The 22,813-nt window shown below is 42.8% G+C and overlaps 1 protein-coding gene across 1 annotated transcript; it reads right to left on the bottom strand.

Moving 5' to 3' along the window:
• Nucleotides 1-2,279: 2,279 nt before the first annotated feature.
• LOC143006304 (uncharacterized protein C14orf132) lies at nt 2,280-22,328 on the bottom strand. Its single transcript, XM_076157689.1, has 2 exons — nt 22,160-22,328; nt 2,280-3,483 (listed from the first exon to the last, which is right to left on the bottom strand). Exons 1-2 carry the CDS (start codon nt 22,184-22,186, stop codon nt 3,247-3,249), a joined length of 264 nt encoding a protein of 87 aa, XP_076013804.1. The 5' UTR covers nt 22,187-22,328; the 3' UTR covers nt 2,280-3,246.
• Between the last annotated feature and the right edge of the window lie 485 nt (nt 22,329-22,813).

The raw sequence follows: 22,813 nt of genomic DNA, 5'->3' as shown, positions 1-22,813 counted from the left end.
TTAGCCTTTGTTATGGTAAGATGATAAGTATAGACACACACTGTCTGTTCCCATGTGTCTCTGAACTGACACTCTGACAAGACGTGCCCAAGCAGCTTGGCATATATTAGTGTAGCGCCTCATCACTGAGCTGTCAGTCCACGCTGGACAGGAGTGGAAGCTGAAGTGATGCATCCTGGGAGACTCGAGAGGAGGGAGTTAACTTCTTCTTTACTTCTTGTTTTTCAGTTGATTCTCCTTCTTTTAACTGGTTCCTCCTCTCCTCTCCTCTCCTCTCCTCTCCTCTCCTGTCCTGTCCTGTCCTGTCCTCTCCTCTCCTCTCCTGACTGATTATCTCAGTCTGAGTTTAAATTAACCACATTATCTATTATTCACAGGCAGAGCCATCATCTCGCAGAGACCATAGAAATGAAGTCTTATCCGCTGTGGATTTCCTCCAAACCACCACCTTTAAGAATAATTACCATCCATTAACACAGATTAACCCGGGCAAGGTCAGTGGTTATCCATTTCATCTTAACCCTGCTGGGGGATTTGAGTTTTTAAGGCTTTCTCGCCTCTGGGAGTCGCCGGCTGCACTAAGGCCTCTGGTGCTTTTCCCCCACAATTGACTCACTTGAGCGGATACGGAGGCAAAGGAACAGCAAGCGGCCGTAGCAACGCGAAGGCTGTTGGAGGATCATCGGCGACGGGCTTCACTTCCAGATCAGGCTGAGGGGAGCCGCTTCAAAACATGGCCTGTTTCACTGGTGGAAGGGCTGATTGTGTTTGTAAGGCGAGGTGGAGGTTGACGGGTGAAAGGAATCATGCATGTGATGACTTCATGCTTTCAACATCGGTGCTAGGTTTTACCCGGCGGTGACAGCGACTCGCACCAGAGACTCAGCCACAAACTGCTGGAGTGAGAAATATGCTGTATAATTGTCACAGTTCAAAAAGTAACTTTCACTGAAGCAATCAAGTGAAAATAACAGTTTGATATTGGAGTTCAAGCAGCAAATAGAACAGCTGACAGAACATGCAGACGTATCATACGTCTTTGCTTATAACCCGCCTACTATCATAAGACACATTACTCAAACTCTTATGTAAAAGAACTAATGTCAAAATTGAAAATACTTCTGTGTGAGTCCTGTATTCATGAGGAGTTTTCACCTGACAGTCTCTCCATTTTTGGGGGATTTGACAGTAAAACCCTGAACAAAATGAGGTTTTCCACCTAAAAATAGCGATCTTTGTGATTTAAAGAACTCAGTGCAAGAATTTTAAAGTCATCTCATGCTGAATTGAAAGAACTTCAACACTGTAAATCCATACAGCTACGCTCCACCTGTAACTGTAAACGTGCCAGGTTTATCTTCACCCCCTGCGCTGTCTGATGGTTCAGCGAAAAACGAGCACCAAAGACATAGAGTGTGATGGAGGACAGGGGCGCCCGAACGCCCCGTGCCCGTGTCAGAATGACTGATGGTGTCAGCGCGGCTCAGCATCGCACTCACCAGGACATGGACCAGGACATCCAGAAGAGGAGGAGCCCAACCGACTCGCAAAACTGCTTACGGGCCAACAGATAGAAAACAATATACGTTAATACAGAAATTTTAATAGTAGTATATACTGTATCTTTACAAAAGGAGCATTGTGTATGTGGTTCACAACATGTCTAAATTTATATTTCCACATCGACCACTTAGTAAAAATAACAGGCCTGAAAAGTCCTTCTTCACACACTGTATAAGCACACTCCTAATAACACACTATTACATGTCTGAATCTCTCCTTATGAGTACAGTTGGTACAGGAAGCCAGTATTGTTGAAGCCTAATTTGCAGTGTATGAACATGTGGACATGTATGGTGTGTATATATACCAAGACATGTCAACCTAAAGCTTATTGGTTTTAGCTTCTAAACCCCCAGGAGATCTGTTTGTGTCGTAAAACTCTCTCTTTCTCTGTCTCTGTCTCTGTCTCTCTGTCTCTCTCTAATCAATGAGTGTGTTATTCATTGATGGGACTATTTGTGTTGTGATTTCTGTGTTTTTCCATCTGTCGGTGTAAATCGCGTCCCCAGCTTCGTGCCTGAATCTCGGGCTGAGTAAATTATCATTCCTAATTAGGACGAGGATTAATTAGGATTAATTTCCATGGAGACAGCTTCTCCCAGATTCGGCATGAAAACAATTAACTGAACATCAACAAATTTAAGGCGGCAGCTTGAGATGCAAACACCGCACTTTACCCTCCCCCCTCCCCCCACACCTCCCATTTTACTTCTAAATCTATGTTTATAACTTCCCACATTCCTCCTAACGCTATGATAACAACTAAACATAACTAAACTCATAATCCCCGGTAGTTATTCAATAAAGGACAATGTCAAGTTTAAAGTCAGATAGATGTTGATGTTTCACATCAAATGTAATGATGAAGACAGCGTTTGGAAGAGTCAGAATTGCAGAAAATAAATATTTGGTTAGTAAAGTACAGCTAAATGTCTTAGTCCCACTGTATAAACACAGACGATGAGCCTCACTGGCTGACAGAAATAATTCCAATTCTTATGAAACCTTTTAACATTCACCATCTCCGTTCAGCCACGTAATTAAGCGGCGCTGCTGCCCTAAATTGCCCTGCAAGTTCCGGGGGATGTTTAATTTGGCCGACGGTCGGACCTGAATCTTAAACTCCTTTTTATCTCCATTCACAGCTCTGCATTACAAAGCCACTGTGTTGTCTGAGGAGAAACAACTTAAACAAACAGTGGAAAACAATGCTTATTAGAGTCCACGGCTGAGAGCTTCGGTCAACTGTTTCTGTGTTTTAACTACAGAGCTGCGAACTCAAAGGTCTGGCAGCAGATTTGCACAAATTAGGCCAAATTGTTGTTGTTCCCTTCAGATGAAAAAATTTGACACGAGAGAGAGAGAAAGAGAGAGAGAGAGAGAGTGAGAGAGAGAGAGAGAGAGAGAGAGAGAGAGAGAGAGAGAGAGAGAGAGAGAGAGAGAGCGAGAGCGAGAGCGAGAGCGAGAGCGAGAGCGAGAAATGAGACGCGAGGAGAGTATGTGTGCATCTGTCTACAAAGCATGGCCTCACTCAAGGGTCCATATATCCAGAAAAAGCATTGTGTGTGCGTGTGCAGGTGTGTGTGTGTGTGTGTGTGTGTGTGTGTGTGTGTGTGTGTGTGTGTGTGTGTGTGTGTGTGTGTCATTTAGACCGACACGAGCACATGTCCAAAAATGACCATGTCAGAAAGTGAAGGCATAGACGACGCCCACCACCACAATGTTCCCAATGGTGGCAACGATGGCGATCCAGAGCCAGATGGCGTCGCTGGACACCGACTGCGACTCGTCCTGCTGGCCGTGCACCGAGGCGGCCGAGGCGGCAGCGTGGACGCTGGCCGAAGAGTTGAAGAGCGAGTGCTCGCCGCTGTAGTCGTCGTTTGGCGAGGAGTCCATGAAGGCTCCCGTCATGACGGGGATCTACGACAGGCGGAGGGAAGAAAGGTGCATGATTAGAAAGTACCCTTCAGTCAAACTGTGTGTGAAGAAGAGGAGGAGGAGGAGGAGGAGTGCTGAAGCAGAGAAAGATGACACCATTGCTTTTCGCTATTCCAAGCACGTTCTGCTTCTCCAATCACTGGATCATTTTTGCTTTTAATTTAACAAGCAGAGCCATTATGTTTTTGCCGCAAAACCTGTTTCAAAAGCGCTCAGAGCAAACTTTCTTCTTCTTCTTCTTCTTTGCCATTGACTCAAACCTCTGAGCAAAACCTTTCCTGAGAGTCGGCAGGTTTGCTCCTGTCGGTCATGCATTATCAAGTTCGTGTGCTATATTAAAAGAAATGAGGTTACTGCATCACGACATCGCCACTAAATGGTTGCTGGGTTTCCTGCACATGCATGCATCCTCACTATTTCACACACACGTTTGTGTATGTGTGTGTTGAGGAATTAGTGCTGGATTAAGATGGAATGAATATTTCACATCGGCAAGTGTAAGTGATTTATTGCTTGGGACAATTACAGCCCTATGAAGGTGCGTCATAAGAGCAGCAGCTGAGTGCTCTCGTGTCAGTGTGTGTGTGTGTGTGTGTGTGTGTGTGTCCGTAGGAAGGTATGTGATTGAAAAATGCTTGAGAGACCCTTTACCACGCTGAGACTGAAAAACAGAATATGTTGCTAACAAAGCTAAAAATACCTCGGAGGGATGTTGGCACAGATACACACACACGCACACACACACCTCTTTCTCTCTCAATCTCTCACAATTACACAGACTAATGCACAAAGGCACGCAAACACACACACACACACACACATACTTCAGGTCTTCCCTCGCACAGGGAGAGAGCGCTGTTTTTGAAAGCCTTCCGCCGCTCTCTCTCTCTCTCAGCTCATTGGCCCCTGGTGGTGAATAATGTCATGACACATCGTGTGGAGCGCCTGCTGTTCACATGAGCATGATGAAGGCGGACAGGCTCGTATGATGTCCGGTAACCTGGGCCTACCAACCCCCCAACTGACTCACCAGAAGCTCTGATTCCTCCTCTGACATCTACAGCATCTCTGCTTCCATCCATTTTGTGTTTGTGTTTGTTTGTGTGTGTGTGTGTATATGCGTGTGTGCAGCGTTAACCCCAATAATCTGCCATATCAATCAAAATACTACACATCAATTATCCGTATACTCTCTGTTGATGTCATACTAACCAAGTTGCTCTCCATCTATTACATATTGCTCTAAATTGTCAACAGCAGCTCTATGTCCTCTGGTCGTCCCTTTTAAATTTGCCTTGATTTAACCTCATCCCATTATTATCAATCCATTTCGAGTTTACCCTTGAGTTCCAAATGCCCGCAAACACAGACAATTCTAAGAAATATCCAAAAGCAATAACATATTTTCTGATATATGGAAGGAACAAAGAGCTCAAGTTTCATCGCTGAAATCTCACAAAAAAGGTACATTTCCACTAATTCTGCGTTCTTCTTTGCGTTCTTTCTTCCAGATGATTGAACAGATTTCCTTTCGATCACGTTGCGTTCAAAGTTACATTTCCCTCAATCTGATATTGAACAACTGAAGCTGTGTCTGCATTCTTTAAAGGTATGTTTAATTTATGAAGTGATGTCAATGTCTGGGGAGATGAGCTGTTTGCATAAATGGGGCAGTGGACTGACGAAGAGAAGTAGATACAAACAGTGTGCAAAGAAGCCAAGCCTGGATCTTTATTTCTATACATTTAAATGGATCGGGTTTGCTCCTTTTCTGAAAGTGACGAGGGGGTTTCCGTTACATGTCAGTAAATCACACTTTTTCACCGGGCCGCTTCACTATCCATTCATCCGAGGCTGTAATTCCCGTGTGGATCGTGCTCAGGAGGTTAGTGCAGTGAGCGGTTAAGCATTAATGGAATAGAGGGGAAATCGAGATCCCCAGAAGAGGCATCCCAAAGCATCGGAGCACTTAAGCAAGTAATGAACGTCATCTCAACAGAGATACTGCAAAGGAAACCAGTGCCTGTAACATGGACCAGTGGCTGCACTCTTAAAAAATACTGACCAAAGTTTCCTGGAGACCACGAGGGGGGAGAGGAGGGGGACATGTTTACCTCTCCAGCAGAGTGGAATCAAAGTCCACACGTGCTCAAGACTATGATTGTTTCTGCTTACTGCGATGAAGCCAAAAAAAGTGATTAATCCGTCTGTTTCTAGGAAAAGGCACACTTTGATGAAAAATGCTGGCGTTTTGTTGAATTTGCATTGAATTCCGTGATTGTGGAATCCCCTAAAAGCTGGAGGGACTGATTGATGATCAACAACAAAACAACAACGTTCTGGTTTCTGCACAACACCACCTGCTCTATTTCACGGCTTTCATTTATTCGTCCCAGCTGTTCTCGGGGACTCTGTCATCCAGTACAGATGATCACAGTAATCGTGGACTAGAATGGACTGTAATTGCCTCCTGCGGGATGTTGCCAGTAAATGCTCAGTGAAATGGCTTTGGAGCAAACAAAGAAACCCCAAATACACATTGGTGGATGGTAGGGAACCAACAAAAGCACTCTGTTGCAAAGAGAACATCAGACGGAACAATTTCTTAGATTAAAGATTCACCTCATATCATCCCTGAGTGCTGAGAGTGTCCTTGTGGAAGACAATCTTCCTGAGGTGTACTGAGGAGAACAAACTGCGTGGGAGGAAACAAGCACAGAGACGACGGACCCCTACGGTGTAAAAGATAGACTGTGTGCTTGATATCACACAAACACAGCCGTACTTTACTTCAGCTATACGCCACGAGACACTGAATCGTACCATTTGTCTTCATATCATCTTTAGTGGACAACTGGCCTTGCAAGAATTGTACCCATGGTTTACTTCCCTGATAATCAAAGAGCTATGAACACACATTGTGAGGAACATGAGTTTGAGGCTGAAAGGTTAACTGATGCTCATGCTGCAAATGCAAACACACCCACAGGCCCTAGAACAGAACAACAAGTCCCACTCTGTGTTTCATAAAAAGCACTTTTAGGCTTCATGTACAAGAGGACAAACAACTACTTAACCAGAGAGCATCCATAGAGCATCCAGAGAGCCCAAAGTCGACAGTGACAATCCAGACCAAAGCACTTCAGGTATTGCGGCATATTTAATCATTTTATTGATTGAATCATCTTGATCCTGAGATTTCAAACTGATTTCTAAGGTCTATTTATTTATTTATTCACTTGCACTAAAGAATAAGGACATTCTGCTAATTTCGATGAGCGTTAAGTTGTTTTTTAAGTGAATTAACTGTGTGTGATCTGGATCAGTGGCACTTCCTCTGCTCTGCTGCATCACAGTTAACACTTAAATACCACCAGGCTTGTCACACTTGTGTATCACTATCAGTCTCTCCAGATTTTCACAATTACGCAATCGGCTGCTGTTGATTTGTTTGTTAAAATAAAGGCTGCTCTATGCATGGTGTTGGTGTTTGTTTGACATTTGATCTATTTCAACTTTGTGAATATAAATAAAAAGTGTAGAAGTTAAGATTGGAGGAAAGAATTACCAAATTTGCAGCAAAATTCATTAAGTGTGTGTGTGTGTGTGTGTGTGTGTGTAGGCGGGGGGGGGGGGGGGCACATGTGAACTCACATATGTTCAATTAAAAATCAGGATTTATTTTGACCCTACAGTTGTAAAATCAAATAGCAAGGCAAGAGAATCTGCAGTTCTTTTGCCTCAAGTCAGATGATGCTTTCAGACTTTGTACTTTACTGCTGCTGTACACACTCTCTCTCTCACACACACACATTTATGACATTTCTTTCTGCAGCGCTACAGCCATCAGGTTGGCACATCCAAAACAAAACCCAACTGCAGCCCCACACAAGTTCAAAAGTGTTACAGCAGAACAAACAAACACACTTTTATAGAGGTAATTATCTAATTAAAGGCCCTACAAGCACACACAGGTGTTCCAGTTACTTTGACTAATTAGCCCCCGGGATGGGAAGCTGGGTGGAGCTAAAATGCTGACTGCACCAAACTCTGTCCCAGCTCATGCAACACAACTATCAGGAGAGTCGGTGAGGTGTTCACCCCTACACAGGCAGAAGAAGAGAAAAACGCAGTAAGTCTCTCTATCTGTCCAGCTGTGTGGTCATCTGCTTTTGTAGTTTTGGAAGAACGACAGCAGCACCAGGTTACATCACCCTCAACCCTGCAGTTCCCACACAAAGAATAACAAATGCTGCCACTGAATTGCAAGCAGCTGCAGTTGTAGTAGCTTGCAATTCAGTGCACCACAAAATAGTGAAATAAATAAAATGGGATAACAGTATTGAAGTAAAAGCACAGATGAATCTCTGCTGCGTGAATATAGTGTAAAGGCAAGCAGAAAAAAGTCTCAACAATAGATTTTGCCTGTGCCGTTACTAGACCGTACCAGCGTATTGACCCGGTCCTGTCATAAATCTGAGTGGCGATTTAAAGAGGTTTTACAGACGCTTGTTCACCCACACAAAAGTAGTGAGACCTCTAGTCTCAGCCCGGGTTCCTGCTGACCAGATTTACTGCTCAGCTCTCATTAATTTTCCTCCGGCTCGGCGGCGGAGGGACGTTTTTTAATAAATCTTCTAATGCAATAGAACAAGTGTAGCACGAGTGATCCTCACTGGACACTTTGGTCAGTCTGTCAGTTCTGTGGAATTCCTTCAGCACAAAGGAAGGTTTATTATGCTTCTATGATATGAAGCATAAGAGCATCACCTTTGCATTCTTTTACTTTAAGCTACAAGGAAGGAACAGGTGATCACCAGCTGGTTCACACTGATAATGAGGAGGAGCAAACAAAGTGAGACTTCCATTATATATTTGCTTTTCTCTCCTCCTCATTCTTCTCGTTAAGCCAAAGCACCAATACTGATTTCACTGCATTACACTTTCGGCATAATGGAGAAGAATTTCATCTTTTCACATTTAGAATCAATTATTCCTTTGGAAGCTTCAAATAACAAACTCTCTGCGTGTATGTTTACCCCTTCGGGAGTTGGATCATGGTTAGATTTATGGTAGTTTAATAAGGGGGAGGGGCATCGCCATGTGGGTACAAACGCAAGCACGAGAAGAGGAAGATGAGAGGGAAGATTAGGGTTGAAGTGTGTGACCTGCAGGATGGTAAACTGCTTTTCACGCTCTGCTAATATGCAAGACCTAAACATTTGCGCTGTTCAACTAGGAATATCAACTTAATATATGTGCATATATAAGACGAGCATGAGGGATCTGAAGAATAACGCATACAGCTGCCTTATTTGCGTAAGAAACAAGAGAATAACTCAATTCACACATCTATGAATCTTAAAAATGCTGCAGAAACCCCGAACATTAATACACTGCTGCTCTGTTTGAGCATATTTAAACTTGATTGATAAACTATTCACACCTTTGTCATGATATAGCTTTCAAAATGAACAGTAAAATGCTTTTTCTCCAAAGCTGGGAGCAATCAATAATGTATTAGTGCACACATTTTAAATATGTATTAACTGAAATGTATGCAGCATGTGTTTTATGATATAGTTTACACCCAAGAACACATCATGCTAAAGCAACAGAGATTTCTTCCTGTGGAATCTCCCACACGTCCTCCATATCTCGGTGTAGCTCACGCTCCTGTTCAGTGAGAGCAGTTTGATTCTAAACACACCCAGTGGAACCGCACGTGATGCCGTTTCCGTGTTCACTGCAACGACACCCAAACCCCTTTGGTGAGCATCTAAAGCCCAACACATCTGTCAGAAAAACACAGATTTGTAAATCATTAATTTTGTATTTAAAACTGTTTATTTTATTAAATCAAAAAAATGAAATTAAAAAAGTCTTCTGTGCTGTGAAAACCCCAAATACTGAGTTAATCTGTAGCAAATCTAGAATTCAAGGTGGGGGAGCTTAATATTGTTGCGGTAAATTCACTTTGATGAAGGCTTCGATCTAAAACATAACTGAAGCTAATAGATGACCAGAGAGGTTGTGTGTGTGTGCGTCTCTCTCTGTGAGACAGGTGTGTGTGTGCGTGTAAGTAGAGAGCATTCTGTGCATCTATTGCTGGCGTCAGCTTCCCCTACGGCTCCATCCAAGCCTGTTCATTCACTGTGCAATACAGAGAACTTTCATGCGGGAGATAGAAGCCTTTAATTGAATCTCCACTCAGGTAAGCGTTGGTGTGAGAGCAAAGCGGCCCTGCACCTTTTCTAAATATAAAAGGATTCTAATAATACAGAGGCAAGCAGAAAGAACCCCGGGCCGCTTCCATCTTTAAAGTACAGAGCAGAGATAATTAATGGATGAACAAATGTCTTTGTTAATGTGCAAGCGATGATGAAGATGAAGCCTTTTCTCCGGGGCCACTCTGTGATTCATGGTGTTGATCTGTGCTGCTCACGTGTGCTCATTCTGTCAGTAATTGCCCATTTGTAACCCATCATATTACAAATAATGATCATGAAAGAATGTCACTTCATGCAAATTGTTCCTCTGGAAATGATCCTGTCAAATAAATCACTCCATTTTTTTAAATTATGCACATTTCCACAGTTGAATGTCAAAATTTGTCCGTGCTGATGAATGAATTTTTACATCCATCGTCAGGACTGCATGCTGCTGTCACACTCAAATTGACAGCTCAGTGTCATTTGGTAGTTTTGTGAAGTTTGTTTTTGTGGCTGCAATTTTACATCACGATTAACCAATGACGTTTTATTAAATCCAATTTAGCTCAAATATTCCTAATGAAAGATGGCGTCTGGAGGCTTTGAAGACACATTTGCTCCTGTTATATTTATAACAACATCAAAACGAAGCTGCAGCACAGCAATGTTTCCCCCAAGGCACTAAGCAGTTAAAAGCATATACTGAATATATCCAATAGTGCTTTAAATGCTAATACCGGTGTGTGCTCTGCGGCTCCGTCGGCAAAGAGTGACAGCTAATGTTTGAAATGTGTACTTTGCCCACGGTCAGTCGATGCGAGTGTTAGGTTGGTAATGAGCTAAAACTGAAATCATGCTGTTGCTGAATCATGATGTGGAGGGAAGCAATTTAATTATCCAGCAAAATTTCATCTTCCTCGATCTCAAGCACCCAAATTCATCACACTGTCATTTTCCTCCTGTTTTCCGTCCAAATTCCAAAGTTACAAGGCTAATTTAATCTGATTTGCACTCCAATTAACCCTCATCCCGTCCTCCTGTTCAGCCCCAATCCAGACCTCTCTCTCTCTCTCTCTCTCTCTCTCTCTCTCTCCCTCTCTCTCTAGCCTTCTGGCTCACTGTGACTTTCACCATCCGGTCACAACTGCAAACTCATGCCATGTTGGCTGAGATGTCATTTCTTTAAGACATGCAGTCACCCTGTGCTGTGCTGTATGACCCTTGAACCCTGCGATGGACTGCATGATACATGTGATTAAGGCGCTACAGTCAGTACACCATCAATTCAACTACTAATACCATCCATCTAAATCACTTTAGATCATCAACAACCACACAACAAGTTTGGCTTAATAAAAGATCACTTTTTTTTAAATAGTTAAGACACTTAGTTGTAAAAATCTAAGCCAAACTATTGCAGCTTCCAACTTCTGAATTTGGTTGCTTTTCTCTGGCATTTGATATGGAATCATTTTTAATGAGGTCATCAATTATTAGATTAATCAATCCTGAAAATTGCATTTAACATAAGGAAGAAAACTGATATGGGCCCCTGAAATGAGCAGCATGTATTCAGCACGAAGCATCCAGAAGCAGAAACGCATCAATTCCTGAAGTGCAACATTTAATATATGTCAGTTTAGGCCTGTGGCTGTTCCAGTATCACCGCCTCTCCTCACTGGGGTGCACCGGACTGATGCTTATTAATTACTTCATCGGTTAATTTGATATTTTGACAGGGGAAGTGTAATTATTGCGCTGTTTTGTCAAAACAAAGTGGCACGCTTGCTCCCGATTGGTCCAGAGGGGATCTGCATCATCGTATTTACAGCGGCTTTGTTTTGCATCGCTCTGTCATCCGTGTCCCGTCTCATTTCTTCCTCTACAGTTCTCTCACACTGGCCCACATACTGTAGCGCCATACTGTACTTTTCCATTCACACTTATAGCATTTGGCAGATGCTCTTATCCAACAGCCACTTACACCACTGAGTCGAACTCTACAGGGAAATGTGAGTGAAAGGTATAGCAGGGGTTATTCGGAAAAGCCAGATGGAAGACATTCCTGTCACAGTCGCTTGCACTTGTGCACGTATGTACCAAAGCACACAAGAATGCAGACACACGCACACATACACACTGCATACAGGGAGTTATGCTCTCCAATCGAGATCAGTTAATCAAGCTTTTCTCTGTTTCATATCACTGTAAATTGAAACTTGCTGAAGTGTTTTGTGAGATTTTATACACAACAAATTTGCACTTATTTGATAGCAGTGCCCATACTCACTGGCAACCCTGCCTCACCTTTGTGACCAGCTACCATCTCTCACTGTCAAGCACTTTGTAACGTACTGACCTCTTTTTCAACCCCCCAGCATTCTGCAGACCCCCCGCTGTGACCTCTGTTACTGCCAAGTATAGATTAACAAAACATGTTGTAATTCCTAAGAGCCTCCATCGCTCCATTATTTTTATTTATTTATTTTTTATAAAAACAACCTTGCAATTATTTTTGCCCATGTTTGGTCCCTCTGCTGTGTAAAAAGCAGCTTGCCTCTGTCACATTGTCAGTCCAATAGTGGCGGATGATTGATTATACCTGCTTAGGTCTCTTTAAATGAATATCTCACTTTCCACGCTGTCTGTGTTCTCTCTGTTTCACTGGACTTCAGACAGTCTAATATACTAAATAGAAGATTGATGATATTCAGAAAACACCCACCTCCACCTCCACCTATTGGCAGATTACAATGATTGACTGAGTCTATTATTCTATACTTGTTATAAGTCTTCAACAAAGTTTATGTAAGCTTAAATGAGTGTCACTTCATGCACTGGTGTAGGTTGGCATCAGTATTAATGACTGAGATGAACTCGTCATGCATGTCCTTCGCAGACAGAAAAACATTTTTAAATACATCACCATTGACCATTTGTTTGTGTTTATTATTCTGAATATTCTTTCCACGAATCACTGCTCAGTAATGGATTTCTCTTGTTTTTCGTGCTCCTTTCAGCCTGGGAGATGAAAATACATCACAGGGTACAATGAGGCGAGTGTGGGGGGAACCAAAGACGTATGTGTGCACGCGTGTTTGCATGTAAAACTAGAAAAACATAACACAAAAGCAAACAAGTGTGAAATGAGTCAAACCCAGTGCATTTGAATCATTGTCCCTGCTTCCAAAAGGTGCGAGAGCTTGGAATGTTTTTCTTTCACATGTATGGGTAAATATTAATCCTGCAAAGCACTGACAGTACTGTAGCAGCACGTGGTTTGGCTGGAAGCTGAGATGGATGAGTGACATACTATACTTATTGCATGCTAGGGTGCCATGTTACAACATTGAGAAGCTGGGCGACATGTCTGACTGGACCCAAATACCTGAAATCCTGATGAAAAACTCATAAGGTAATGTGTCTGCTGCTCTTGCTCAGTAAATAGCTGAAGGGTGAAACAGTGAAACAGAAAGGGGGGGGGGGGGGGGGGGGCTGAGCGATCCATATCCACTGCTGATATACAGAAGGTGTACAAAGAATAGGATTTAGTAGACTGTAGAATTTATCCCAGGTAGATAACTTCAAAGATCAGCTTGAAGCCTGAAGCCTAGGATTTGATTAATAAATCCCAGCTAATGTTTCAAAAAGGTTTCAGTAAAAGTGTCATTGTTTACTGCTCAGACACACAAGGCAACTAAGTCTCCTACAAATGTTTGTATGCTACAGAAATGTCCCTCAGACACCTCAGAACAAATCCACTACGCTACTGTTTTTTATCTGTCCATGGCAAATACAGCATGATTAAAGTTGGGATGAGGCTATTAAAATGACAAAGATCTGCCCTTTCCACACCAATATTGTCCCTGCGAATGCATCTGGAGTACATGAAGATCACACGCAACTTCATGCTTCATCAAAATCATCATCTAAGACCACTTACATTACATTTAACTGTGATGGCAATTTAGTGTGCGTGAATGTGTAAATGAAATTTGTAGGAGACTTGCATGGAATATGGCAAAATAATCTCTCTCATACCGGCAGGCATTCCAAATGATTTCCATACGTGATCCCACTGCCTGTTCTCTCGGTGCCCAATTCATCATCTGAGCATTAAAGTTGCATGCATCCGAAATAGCAAGGTCACCATCAGAGTCTCCATATATTAAACATCATGAGGGCTGTGTAGCATTAATCGAGGCTTAATGATTATGATGAAAAGAGACACTATAAATCAGATGGGGGGGGGGGGGGGGGGGCATCAGGCAGTACCGTCGAGACAACAGTAACATGACAGAGTCTACAGCAGAGGAGGGAAGTCGTTTACATATGGAAGAACATGCCAGCAGGAAGACTGGATCTGCTGCGTTGGTAGAGATTCGACACAAATGAACAAATCGGAAGCCTGAATGGAGAAATGCCTCAGTGGAAACCCGTGGCACCAAAGTATCTGCTACAACCTCGGCTCCTTTGCAGAGCGAACAAGTGAGCAAAAGAGTGAAAGGCCCTCCTGTCGCAGCTTCAGGGCAGCTTCCTTTGAACAAACCCAAGGTCAGATTCAAAGCGTGAAGCCTGGGCACAGCAGCAAGTTCAACTGCAGGTTTTTTCCGCTCTGATGCTCTTGTTACATTTATTTACTTGTCCCACGGAGGATTTAAGGTCCACTCGAGGTAAAATGTAGCAGATTTTGAAATTGAAAAGAATTGCATCAACAATTCTGCAGTCCTGGAAGGTACGAACAACTAGACGGACACACATTAGAGGGTATACCTCCACCAGAGCTCCTATTGAGTCTTTTATGGATATAATATCATTTCATATGCTTCATTTTTTAATCGAGATGGATTGATTAGTTTATGAGAAATGCTATCCGTCACAGATCTGCAGCAAAGTTCAATCAAATTCAGTTCAGACTTTTTTGGGAGTATTTCTGCAAAAAACATGCATTCTTTCCTTTCTATTTCTCTCTATACTTAGTATGAAGACATCATAAGTGACATTTCCTCACAAACTTGCAGGAGACGCACTAATCCAGTGGTTCTCAACTGGTCTGGCTTCGGGACCCACCATCACCCCTTAATGACAAGCCGCGACCCAAATTGAGGATCATTTTCAACTTCTCAAATTTATTTAATGAAAATATGGTGCAGTTTGAACCTGAGACAGTATTCCAACACAGTGCAATGCTAAACGCAATGCTAAAGAGGGAAATATTTACAATTAGCTGCATTTTAATTAAAGAACAAAAAGTGCATCTTAAGAACAAGGTAATACAACATAACAGACTTAACAGACTCAAAAGTGCTTTCATGCAAACATGAAATAAAAAAGTACAACTACTGAGAAGTAGTTTAAAAAAGACTGAGAATAGTCACTCACTACACTCTTGAGTAGCAGCTTTTATCTACAAACTCAAAATAAATTAAACAAAAAGTGCAATTCAAAAAGATTCAAGTATACAAAATTAACTTTTCTTCTGAATACATATACTTATCAGTAGGTAAATACTGAAAAACATGAAGACAATTAAGCAGCACTCACTTCAACCTTAGGCGTAACACTGACAGACCTGAGTTTGGAGGAATTAATGGGAGAACTGGGGATGTGTTTTGCTCCTGACAAGAGTCTCAAAGTCTGGAGTTATAGTAGACAAGGCAACTCTGAGGTCTTGCTCAATGTCCAGTCTATTTCTGTGTTTAGTCTTCAGCTGAACCAGAGCTGAGAAGCCACACTCACAGAGATAGGTAGTGCTGAATGGTAGGAGGATTTTTACTGCTCGAGTGGCAAGGGAAGGATACTCGCTCATCACATTGCTGCACCAGAACTGGGAGAGGCTTACCTCCGTGAATTTCTTTCTCAGTGTGCAGTCACATGACAGCTCCACCAGCTGACTCTTTTCGTTGCTTGGCAACGGGACGCTTTCTACGTTGATTCCAAAGGGGTCACGTATCCAGTCGTCATCCCTCTGTGTCTCGGGAAAGTAGTCATAGAACCGCTCCAGAAGTTTATTCAGATGTGTCGTGATTGTTTTCTCCATTACATTTTTTCCTGCCGTGTCCAGTTGCTGTCCCTCATGACAGGCATTGGGGAACATGTCGAATCGTTTTTTTAGAAAAATGACTTGCCCACACGGAGATCTTTTTTTTTGAAAGCATTGATTTTGTCATATTGTTCAAAAATGTTGTTCCCCCTCCCCTGCATAGACACATTTAATGTGTTTAACTGTTCGAACACATCAGCGAGGTAAGCAACGTGTGCGAGCCACACACTGTTGCTAAACAGGTCTGCAAGAGGCGACTTGTTCTGGGCAAGAAAGGCTGCAATTTCACTTCGTAGTTCATAAAAACGGGACAGTACAACCTTTCCCCTCGAAACCCGGCGTACCTCGGCATGATACAACACCAGTACATGCTCACTACCAAGATGTTGGCACAGTTTTTGAAAATATCGGGTGTTCTTCGCACTTCTTTTAATGTATTTAATTACGAGGCTTTATCGCTTTATCACCACCTACTGTTAAGGAGTGTGAATAGACGGCACTCCGCTGCATAAAAAAATCCATTTCAAAATAAAAGCACAGGATTTTGTTCTTAACATTTTTTTTCACTGGGAACGGGTCCGCGACCCACTTTTGGGTCGCGACCCACCAGTTGAGAATCACTGCACTAATCTATCATATATCACGTTTTATGACTTTACATTTGCAGTTCCAAACACGCATAATAATCCCGATAAATTACAGCAGGCGTTGAGATGGTTGATTACAATTATGATTTATCACAGCTTTCTCGTCTGACAGCGTGTAATCAACTGCTGCCGTTCACCTTTTCACCAGCACTCAGAGCTGTTCATGAGCTGACTTGCACGTTTGCATTTTACAATCTTTTCTGACAAATGTGCAGTTTAGAGTTGTGTTCTTTTCGTTAACACTGGTTGAGGCTGTATTCAGGCGCATGAAAGTTTTACCCCAAATCATCGTTGAATTCTATTTTAAAACAAGTGACGAGGCCGCATCAAAATGATTTCGGGATGAGTGCAGAATGGATTATTTATGTAGGAATACATCATTTATACTTGCTGAATATCGGGGGCACAGTTACATTATATAGGAGGCATCATGCAGTGTGTCGGTTTGCCCTATCAGGAGGAATGTTATTACCTTACACTTCCTTTTCACACTCCATTTAGTTCTTTTTTCTTTCTCCCCAGGACTTTGTTCAATATGCAGTTACTCATTTTCAGGTGCAAAGCAGCTGGGGAACATTTGTGACGGCAACGCAAACATGATGCCTCAAAGACAAAACAGGAGATGACGCTGTGTTACGCAGCGGCTCAGTCATTTAATTGGCATCAATCACTGGGATTTGCCATGGAAACCGTCCTCAAATTAAAATAGTAATTGGTTACAAGGCTGTTTTCGACACCTTCGTCAAAAACGACCCGGGCCAAATATAGAGACCTGTAAGTCCCTGAAGGTTAGTCAATCGTTTCCATAGAGAGCGTAAAGATTTCTGCCTTAAAGTGTGTCTGTGTGTGTGTGTGTGTGTGTGGGGGGGGTAACCTGCAGCGGCTCAATCAACACGGCCTCCTGCAGCGGCTCAGAGATGCTTCATCTACTTCGACTCAGCTAGAAAACATAAGCCATCATTTTTTAATGAGCCTGTTTCGATGAGGAGGACTGGAGGAAATCACATAACCTCAGGAATAACAAAACATGAGCCTGAGTTCAGTGTGTTGTAGTTTCTACTCTATGTACGCATTTGAGAAGAAGTGCGTTAATCTTTTACCAAAGAAAAGAGAAGTAATGGAAGAGTTAAATTGATTATTTGGGCTTGTACTGTATCTAAGAGGGAACACTGTGAGGAACCTGACTTCCCTTTCAGCCCCACAGTGAGAATCATCTATTAATGCAGAGATGCCACACAGGGTTACATCTTCATCACTTCAAGGCTTCTCCACGTTGTCTTCCTCAGTAACCGCTCGCTGCCTGTCCTGAGCCTATAAATATCTTAGAATCCCCCTGCTGGCTGTGTACTTGAGGATGTGTGATTTCACACGTTTCGTTAATTGCACACACACACACACACACAGACACACACACACACAATAACAAATATGGCCTCATGTTGCGGCTGTTTACACGATTTTGTGTCATGCAGCACAGACATTAAGGGATGAAATGTGCAGGTAGAAGCACAGCGTATGCAAATCACTGAAATAAAGGGATTCATGTCCTGAGACTGCTCCTCCAAGCAGACGGCTAAAAATAGATAATGGAACTAAGAAGTAGACATGTGTACCTGTTTTTCATCCATTTTACTGGCGCTCCTCTTGTTTACCGCTTCCTCTAATTATTTTGAAGCGAGTGATGTCTTCTAAAATTGTCTACAAAGTGCAAGAAGAAAGAAATTTGCTTACATATGTCACCAGAACACAGCCTTCATATGAAAGGAATTGCAATTGCCGGGAAATCAGACAAAAGACCAGAGGGGAAATGAAGTTGTCTGGATGAAAACGCTGGTGTACATTATTACAGCCTTCAAATCAGCTTCTGCTATGGAGACCAGGAGATTTATTTTGAAAGGACCATCTGGGCATAAAGAATCCATACTGAGATAACGTGATTGTGTAATTCCTTTTATATGGAACCCAGAACAAAGATGGTGTTGATATAGGCACGGTGGCTGCTGCCATTTTGAAATGGTGTTTGATAGCAGCATAATCCGATCTGTGAACTATTCAACTCTCACTCCCATATCAGAGCATCAAATCAGCTGCTGGTGCACAAACAACGTTAGCACTTGAAAGGTCTTTCCTCGGTCTTATGTCACTTATACCCAATTACCAGCCGACCTGCTGCATCCACAGGCAGGGTGCCAAATCAATCAATCAATTAATTGTGTTACTTTGACCATCACACACCCCCTTATAAGATTCAAGTAAAAAATGCTACGATTAGGCGCTGGAAGCTTTTTCTCCTGCAAACAATTTTCAATTCCCATCATCCTAATGCCGCCTGCAAACCGTGTGATAACGCCAATCCTATAGGTTCACTGTATATCACTGTGTGCAAAATACAATCTTTGTGGTGATCTGTGTCAGGCTGTGCAATATCAAGAGTGATGCATGGCTGGTCAATCGTAGCTGCACAGGTAGAAACGTCATCTATCTGCACTGCGGTTCACTGATTTGGGTCGTGGCAGCGGGCAAATGATGAGAATCTCGTCCTTACTTTCAGACACAATTCAAATTTGTTACAGTTTGTCTTTGGCCGTAACAGAGCTTAATGATCCCTGTAATCTAGGCTTCATCACAATTCTTCTTGACACCTCAAAATCACAAATCTGCAAGAGCCTTAATTTCATAAGCTGCCGCAGAAATTTGCAGTAGACAAACTTTAAAATCACAGACTCTGATTGTATTGAATTTTTGGCACTTGATAGATTGTCCTATGACTCAACTCCGCTTTATTTGGCTCTTAGATTGAGCAAAGTGTCGTTGCCAATACTGTTTGACCCCCTGTCTGGGGGCAGGGTGCTGAGGGTAAATACAGATGACTCTGTTTTTGTTTGAAGCTGTCAGCCACTCCCTCTCTCCTCATCCTTCCACTCCTGTCTGTCCTCTCTAATATGTGAAAAGACGGACAGTCCTGTCAGGTGGAATGACTCACAGCCGCCGCTTGACTGAATAAGTGAATGAGTAATGAGAAACGCTGATGGGCTGCCATGAAATGAAAAAACATGTCCGGAATATGGAGAAAACAGACGCAGACCACGACGTCGGATTGAAGCGTTTACTGTGGTCTGCGTCTGTTTTCATCCATGTAATGTGTTCAAATAAAGCAAATACATACTGATATTACCTTCTTTCTTCAGAGGTGTGTGACTGCGTGTGTATCTATGCGTGCTAAAGTGACCACAAAGGGCTCAGTGGGTCAGCATGCACTGCTCTGATAAGGCCTTTGGTGTGTTGCTACTGCGTGTGGCAGATCTATCAGCACAAACAAGCCCTGCACTGGCAGGCTGCCCAGCGTGGCTCACCAGCCCGTCCACAACACATCAAACCCTGACCTCAAAATGAAGCGGTGATCTGCATTGTTACAGAGCGACTGGGGACCTCCTCCTCCGTTTGTATGCTGAGAGGCCAACTCCACCAATTTGACACATTAGGTTTAGGCGCAATCAATCAGCACAAATTAACTCCATGGCAACAAAGTCATTTTCCAGACAGATCCCTCCACGAGCAAAATCCCTTATATGGTTAAATAGTGCAAAATAGATAAGATGATCCCCCATTAAAGTGCTTTTCATCATTCATCGTCACAGACGTGATGTGATTAACCCACAAGTCAGGAGTTAGAATCCAAAAAGAAGAAGAAGAAATCCAAAAGTGAGAGCATTTCTAAATAGCTATGTGAAAGAAGCTGTGCATTCTGAGTACTTAGTTAATGTCTCTTTTTTTTAAGAGAAAGAAATCACATCATTACACTCAACTTAGTATTCCAGAGCTTTGTCACCTATTAATCCTTGTTTTGTAATGCTTGAGGATGCCACCATGTTCAGCCTAATGAAGGACGGCTCTTTCATTTCTAACCAGTGAGGCGTCGCTGCCAAATGCAAATAATTCACCAAACAGGACAAAAAAAGAGAGCACACATTGTTCGGTGCAGGGCTGCTTCTGCGATTATTACACAGAATCATTTCAACAAAAAGAGGAGAATGGCAAATTCTGTTAGCGTTAATTATGTCGACGCTGTGACCTCGTATTCTGTATAATGCCACGCAAGATTGGTTTCTTCAGGGAATTCAATTGTGGAAGATTGATATGACTAATCTGCCTCATGTGTTCTATTTACAGCATTAATGATTCATCCATTCATCATTTCCTTCTACAGAGACCATCAGTCGTTATCAGGAGCGAGTGAGAGTTGGATGGAAACTTTCCCCCGTCTTTAGGAGTGGAGTGCTGCGACCACATCTGTCATCTTTTAGAGGCGAAGTGATGATGAAGGTCCAGCAATTTTGCAGACTACACTGAGATGGATTGATGTGAAGTCAATGTTAAGACCTTCGGTGGACATTTGCTTGACTTCATTCAGAGTCGCCATTCCAGAGGGACTCGAGAGGACTGGAAGGGATTTGATTTTACTTCTAAATTATGATTTAAATGAGGACGAGTATAAAGGGATGCTGCGAGAGAAAAGTCAAAGGTAATAAATAATATAACAAAGAGAAGGCAAGGTTCAAAAATCATTGAGGCGAGCAAGTGTCACCTTATTGTTAAAACTCCGCTTTTTAAACGCCCCATTGCTCTGGATGGAAACTGGTACTGGGACTGTTGTTGTATTGAGCCTCTCCCAGGTGTGAGTGTGAGTAATGGACTCAGACTCAAAGTTCGGTCTGTCGCTATGTAATTCGCCTCCAAAACAAACCACAATTTCATAATGTAACTCGACCCTTTTTGTCATCAGTCACAAACAATACAGCACAATGTTGGGAAGAGGCGTTTGGGGGGAAACAGAGTGTGTACGGGGGAATGGATGGTACATGATTACAACCCTGCCGGCAGATAATAACAGTTATTCTATCATGTCAAAATATTCCAAAGATGTTTTTCCTATTTAGGGTCTGTGATATGCGACGGTTTGGGAGACCGTGGCCCCGTCTGCCCTGCAAAAACAAATTGGCAGGAGAGACAATGTCACGAAAGCAGACAGAGAAAATGGAAACACGAGGACGAGACGAACACGAGGGGCCAGACACTGAGGGAGCGAAGGACGCAGCGGAAAGCCACGGTGCTAATGTCCCCTAATGAGGACAAACATTACCCCGCAGCCATAGAAACTACACACTTTAGACTCTGAAAGTCGAAAATCAATGCGGTGCACCATCTTCATCACACCCTTATTATTTCATATATTACTAGGCCATCTGTGACAAGCTGTCGGGGGAATCAAACTAATGCGGAAATTTGAATATCAACAACAACACTGCACCAAAGAATCTATGACAAAAACAATCACATTTGAATAATTTGTTGTTCATGCAAATCCAGCACACATAAATACATCACAATCAGTCAACTTTATGAGCTGTAATCCGCCTAAAGCCCAGTAAAACGCCACACATCAATACTATAAACTAAAATATACAACAGGAATAATGTTATAGGTGGAGGGGAAAGTACCATACCAAGTCCAAGAAGGTACTACGTGCTTGTCCTTGGTACTACAGACACACTTGAAGTCTCTTTTTGTGGCATAACAGTGATGTATTACAGTGATTTTCCCAGGAAACAAAGCTAAAAATACAACAACAACAGACGAGCTCCAACACGCGCACGAACTTGTTGACAAGCCACGCCCATCTGCCCATCCGATCGATGAAGACGACGATTTTTATATGACGTAATGTAAAGTTCAAACAGATAACCTGTGGTGTTACCTGCGCAGCCATGAATGACAGATCCATACTGTTGCTCCTCCGGCCGAGCCAAGGCACTCAGTGGAAGATGCGGACGTGCGTGGTGTCTCTTCCTCTTCCTCTCCGATGGATCATTTGCCTCCTTGTACTCTGCATCCACTGTCAGCGGACAAGTTGGCGGACTTCATGTGAGGAGCATGTCGAGGATGAAGAATGGAAAGAGAGAGAAAAAAAAACAAGAAGAAGACGAGAAGGAGGAGGAGGAGGCGAATGTAGAGGGAGATGAGAGAAATGAGGAAGAGAAGCGGAGCAGACGGGGGAATGAAGAGATGTGGGAGGCAGCATGAGAGTGAGAGAGAGAGTGAGAGAGAGGAGGAGGAGGAGGAGGCTGGACTGTCAGATTACGAAGGAGATGCATGTGAAACCCCTCTCTCTCTCTCTCTCTTTGTCTCTCTCTCTCTTTCTCTCTTTGTCTCTCTCATACCTTTCTATTTTTTCTTCATTTGTCTCCCAGTTATATGAGCAGTAGTGAGATCTAAAACCGTGAAGTAGCAGACTGGATGAGATGTTGGAGAAAATGCCCATCCTCCTCTTCTTCATTCCACCCCCCCAATCCTGCCCCCACCACCAGAAACCCCAGACGTGATTGACAGCTGAGGTAGCGACTACCCTTGT

This window comes from Genypterus blacodes, unplaced genomic scaffold (assembly GCF_046128005.1).
Source record: "Genypterus blacodes isolate CSIRO-AG114 ecotype Tasmania unplaced genomic scaffold, CSIRO-AGI_Gbla_v1 ptg000073l_1, whole genome shotgun sequence".
Taxonomy (NCBI): domain Eukaryota; kingdom Metazoa; phylum Chordata; class Actinopteri; order Ophidiiformes; family Ophidiidae; genus Genypterus; species Genypterus blacodes.
The sequence above is the reverse complement of the archived record's forward strand: the minus strand, read 5'-3'. Positions and strand labels throughout refer to the sequence as shown.

Coding starts and splice junctions, on each gene's coding strand:
- LOC143006304 (XM_076157689.1), bottom strand. CDS start 22,186: ATGGATCTGTCATTCATGGCTGCGCAG. Junction 3,484..22,159: donor TGTCATTCATGGCTGCGCAG/GTAACACCACAG, acceptor CGCCTGTCGTAG/ATCCCCGTCATGACGGGAGC.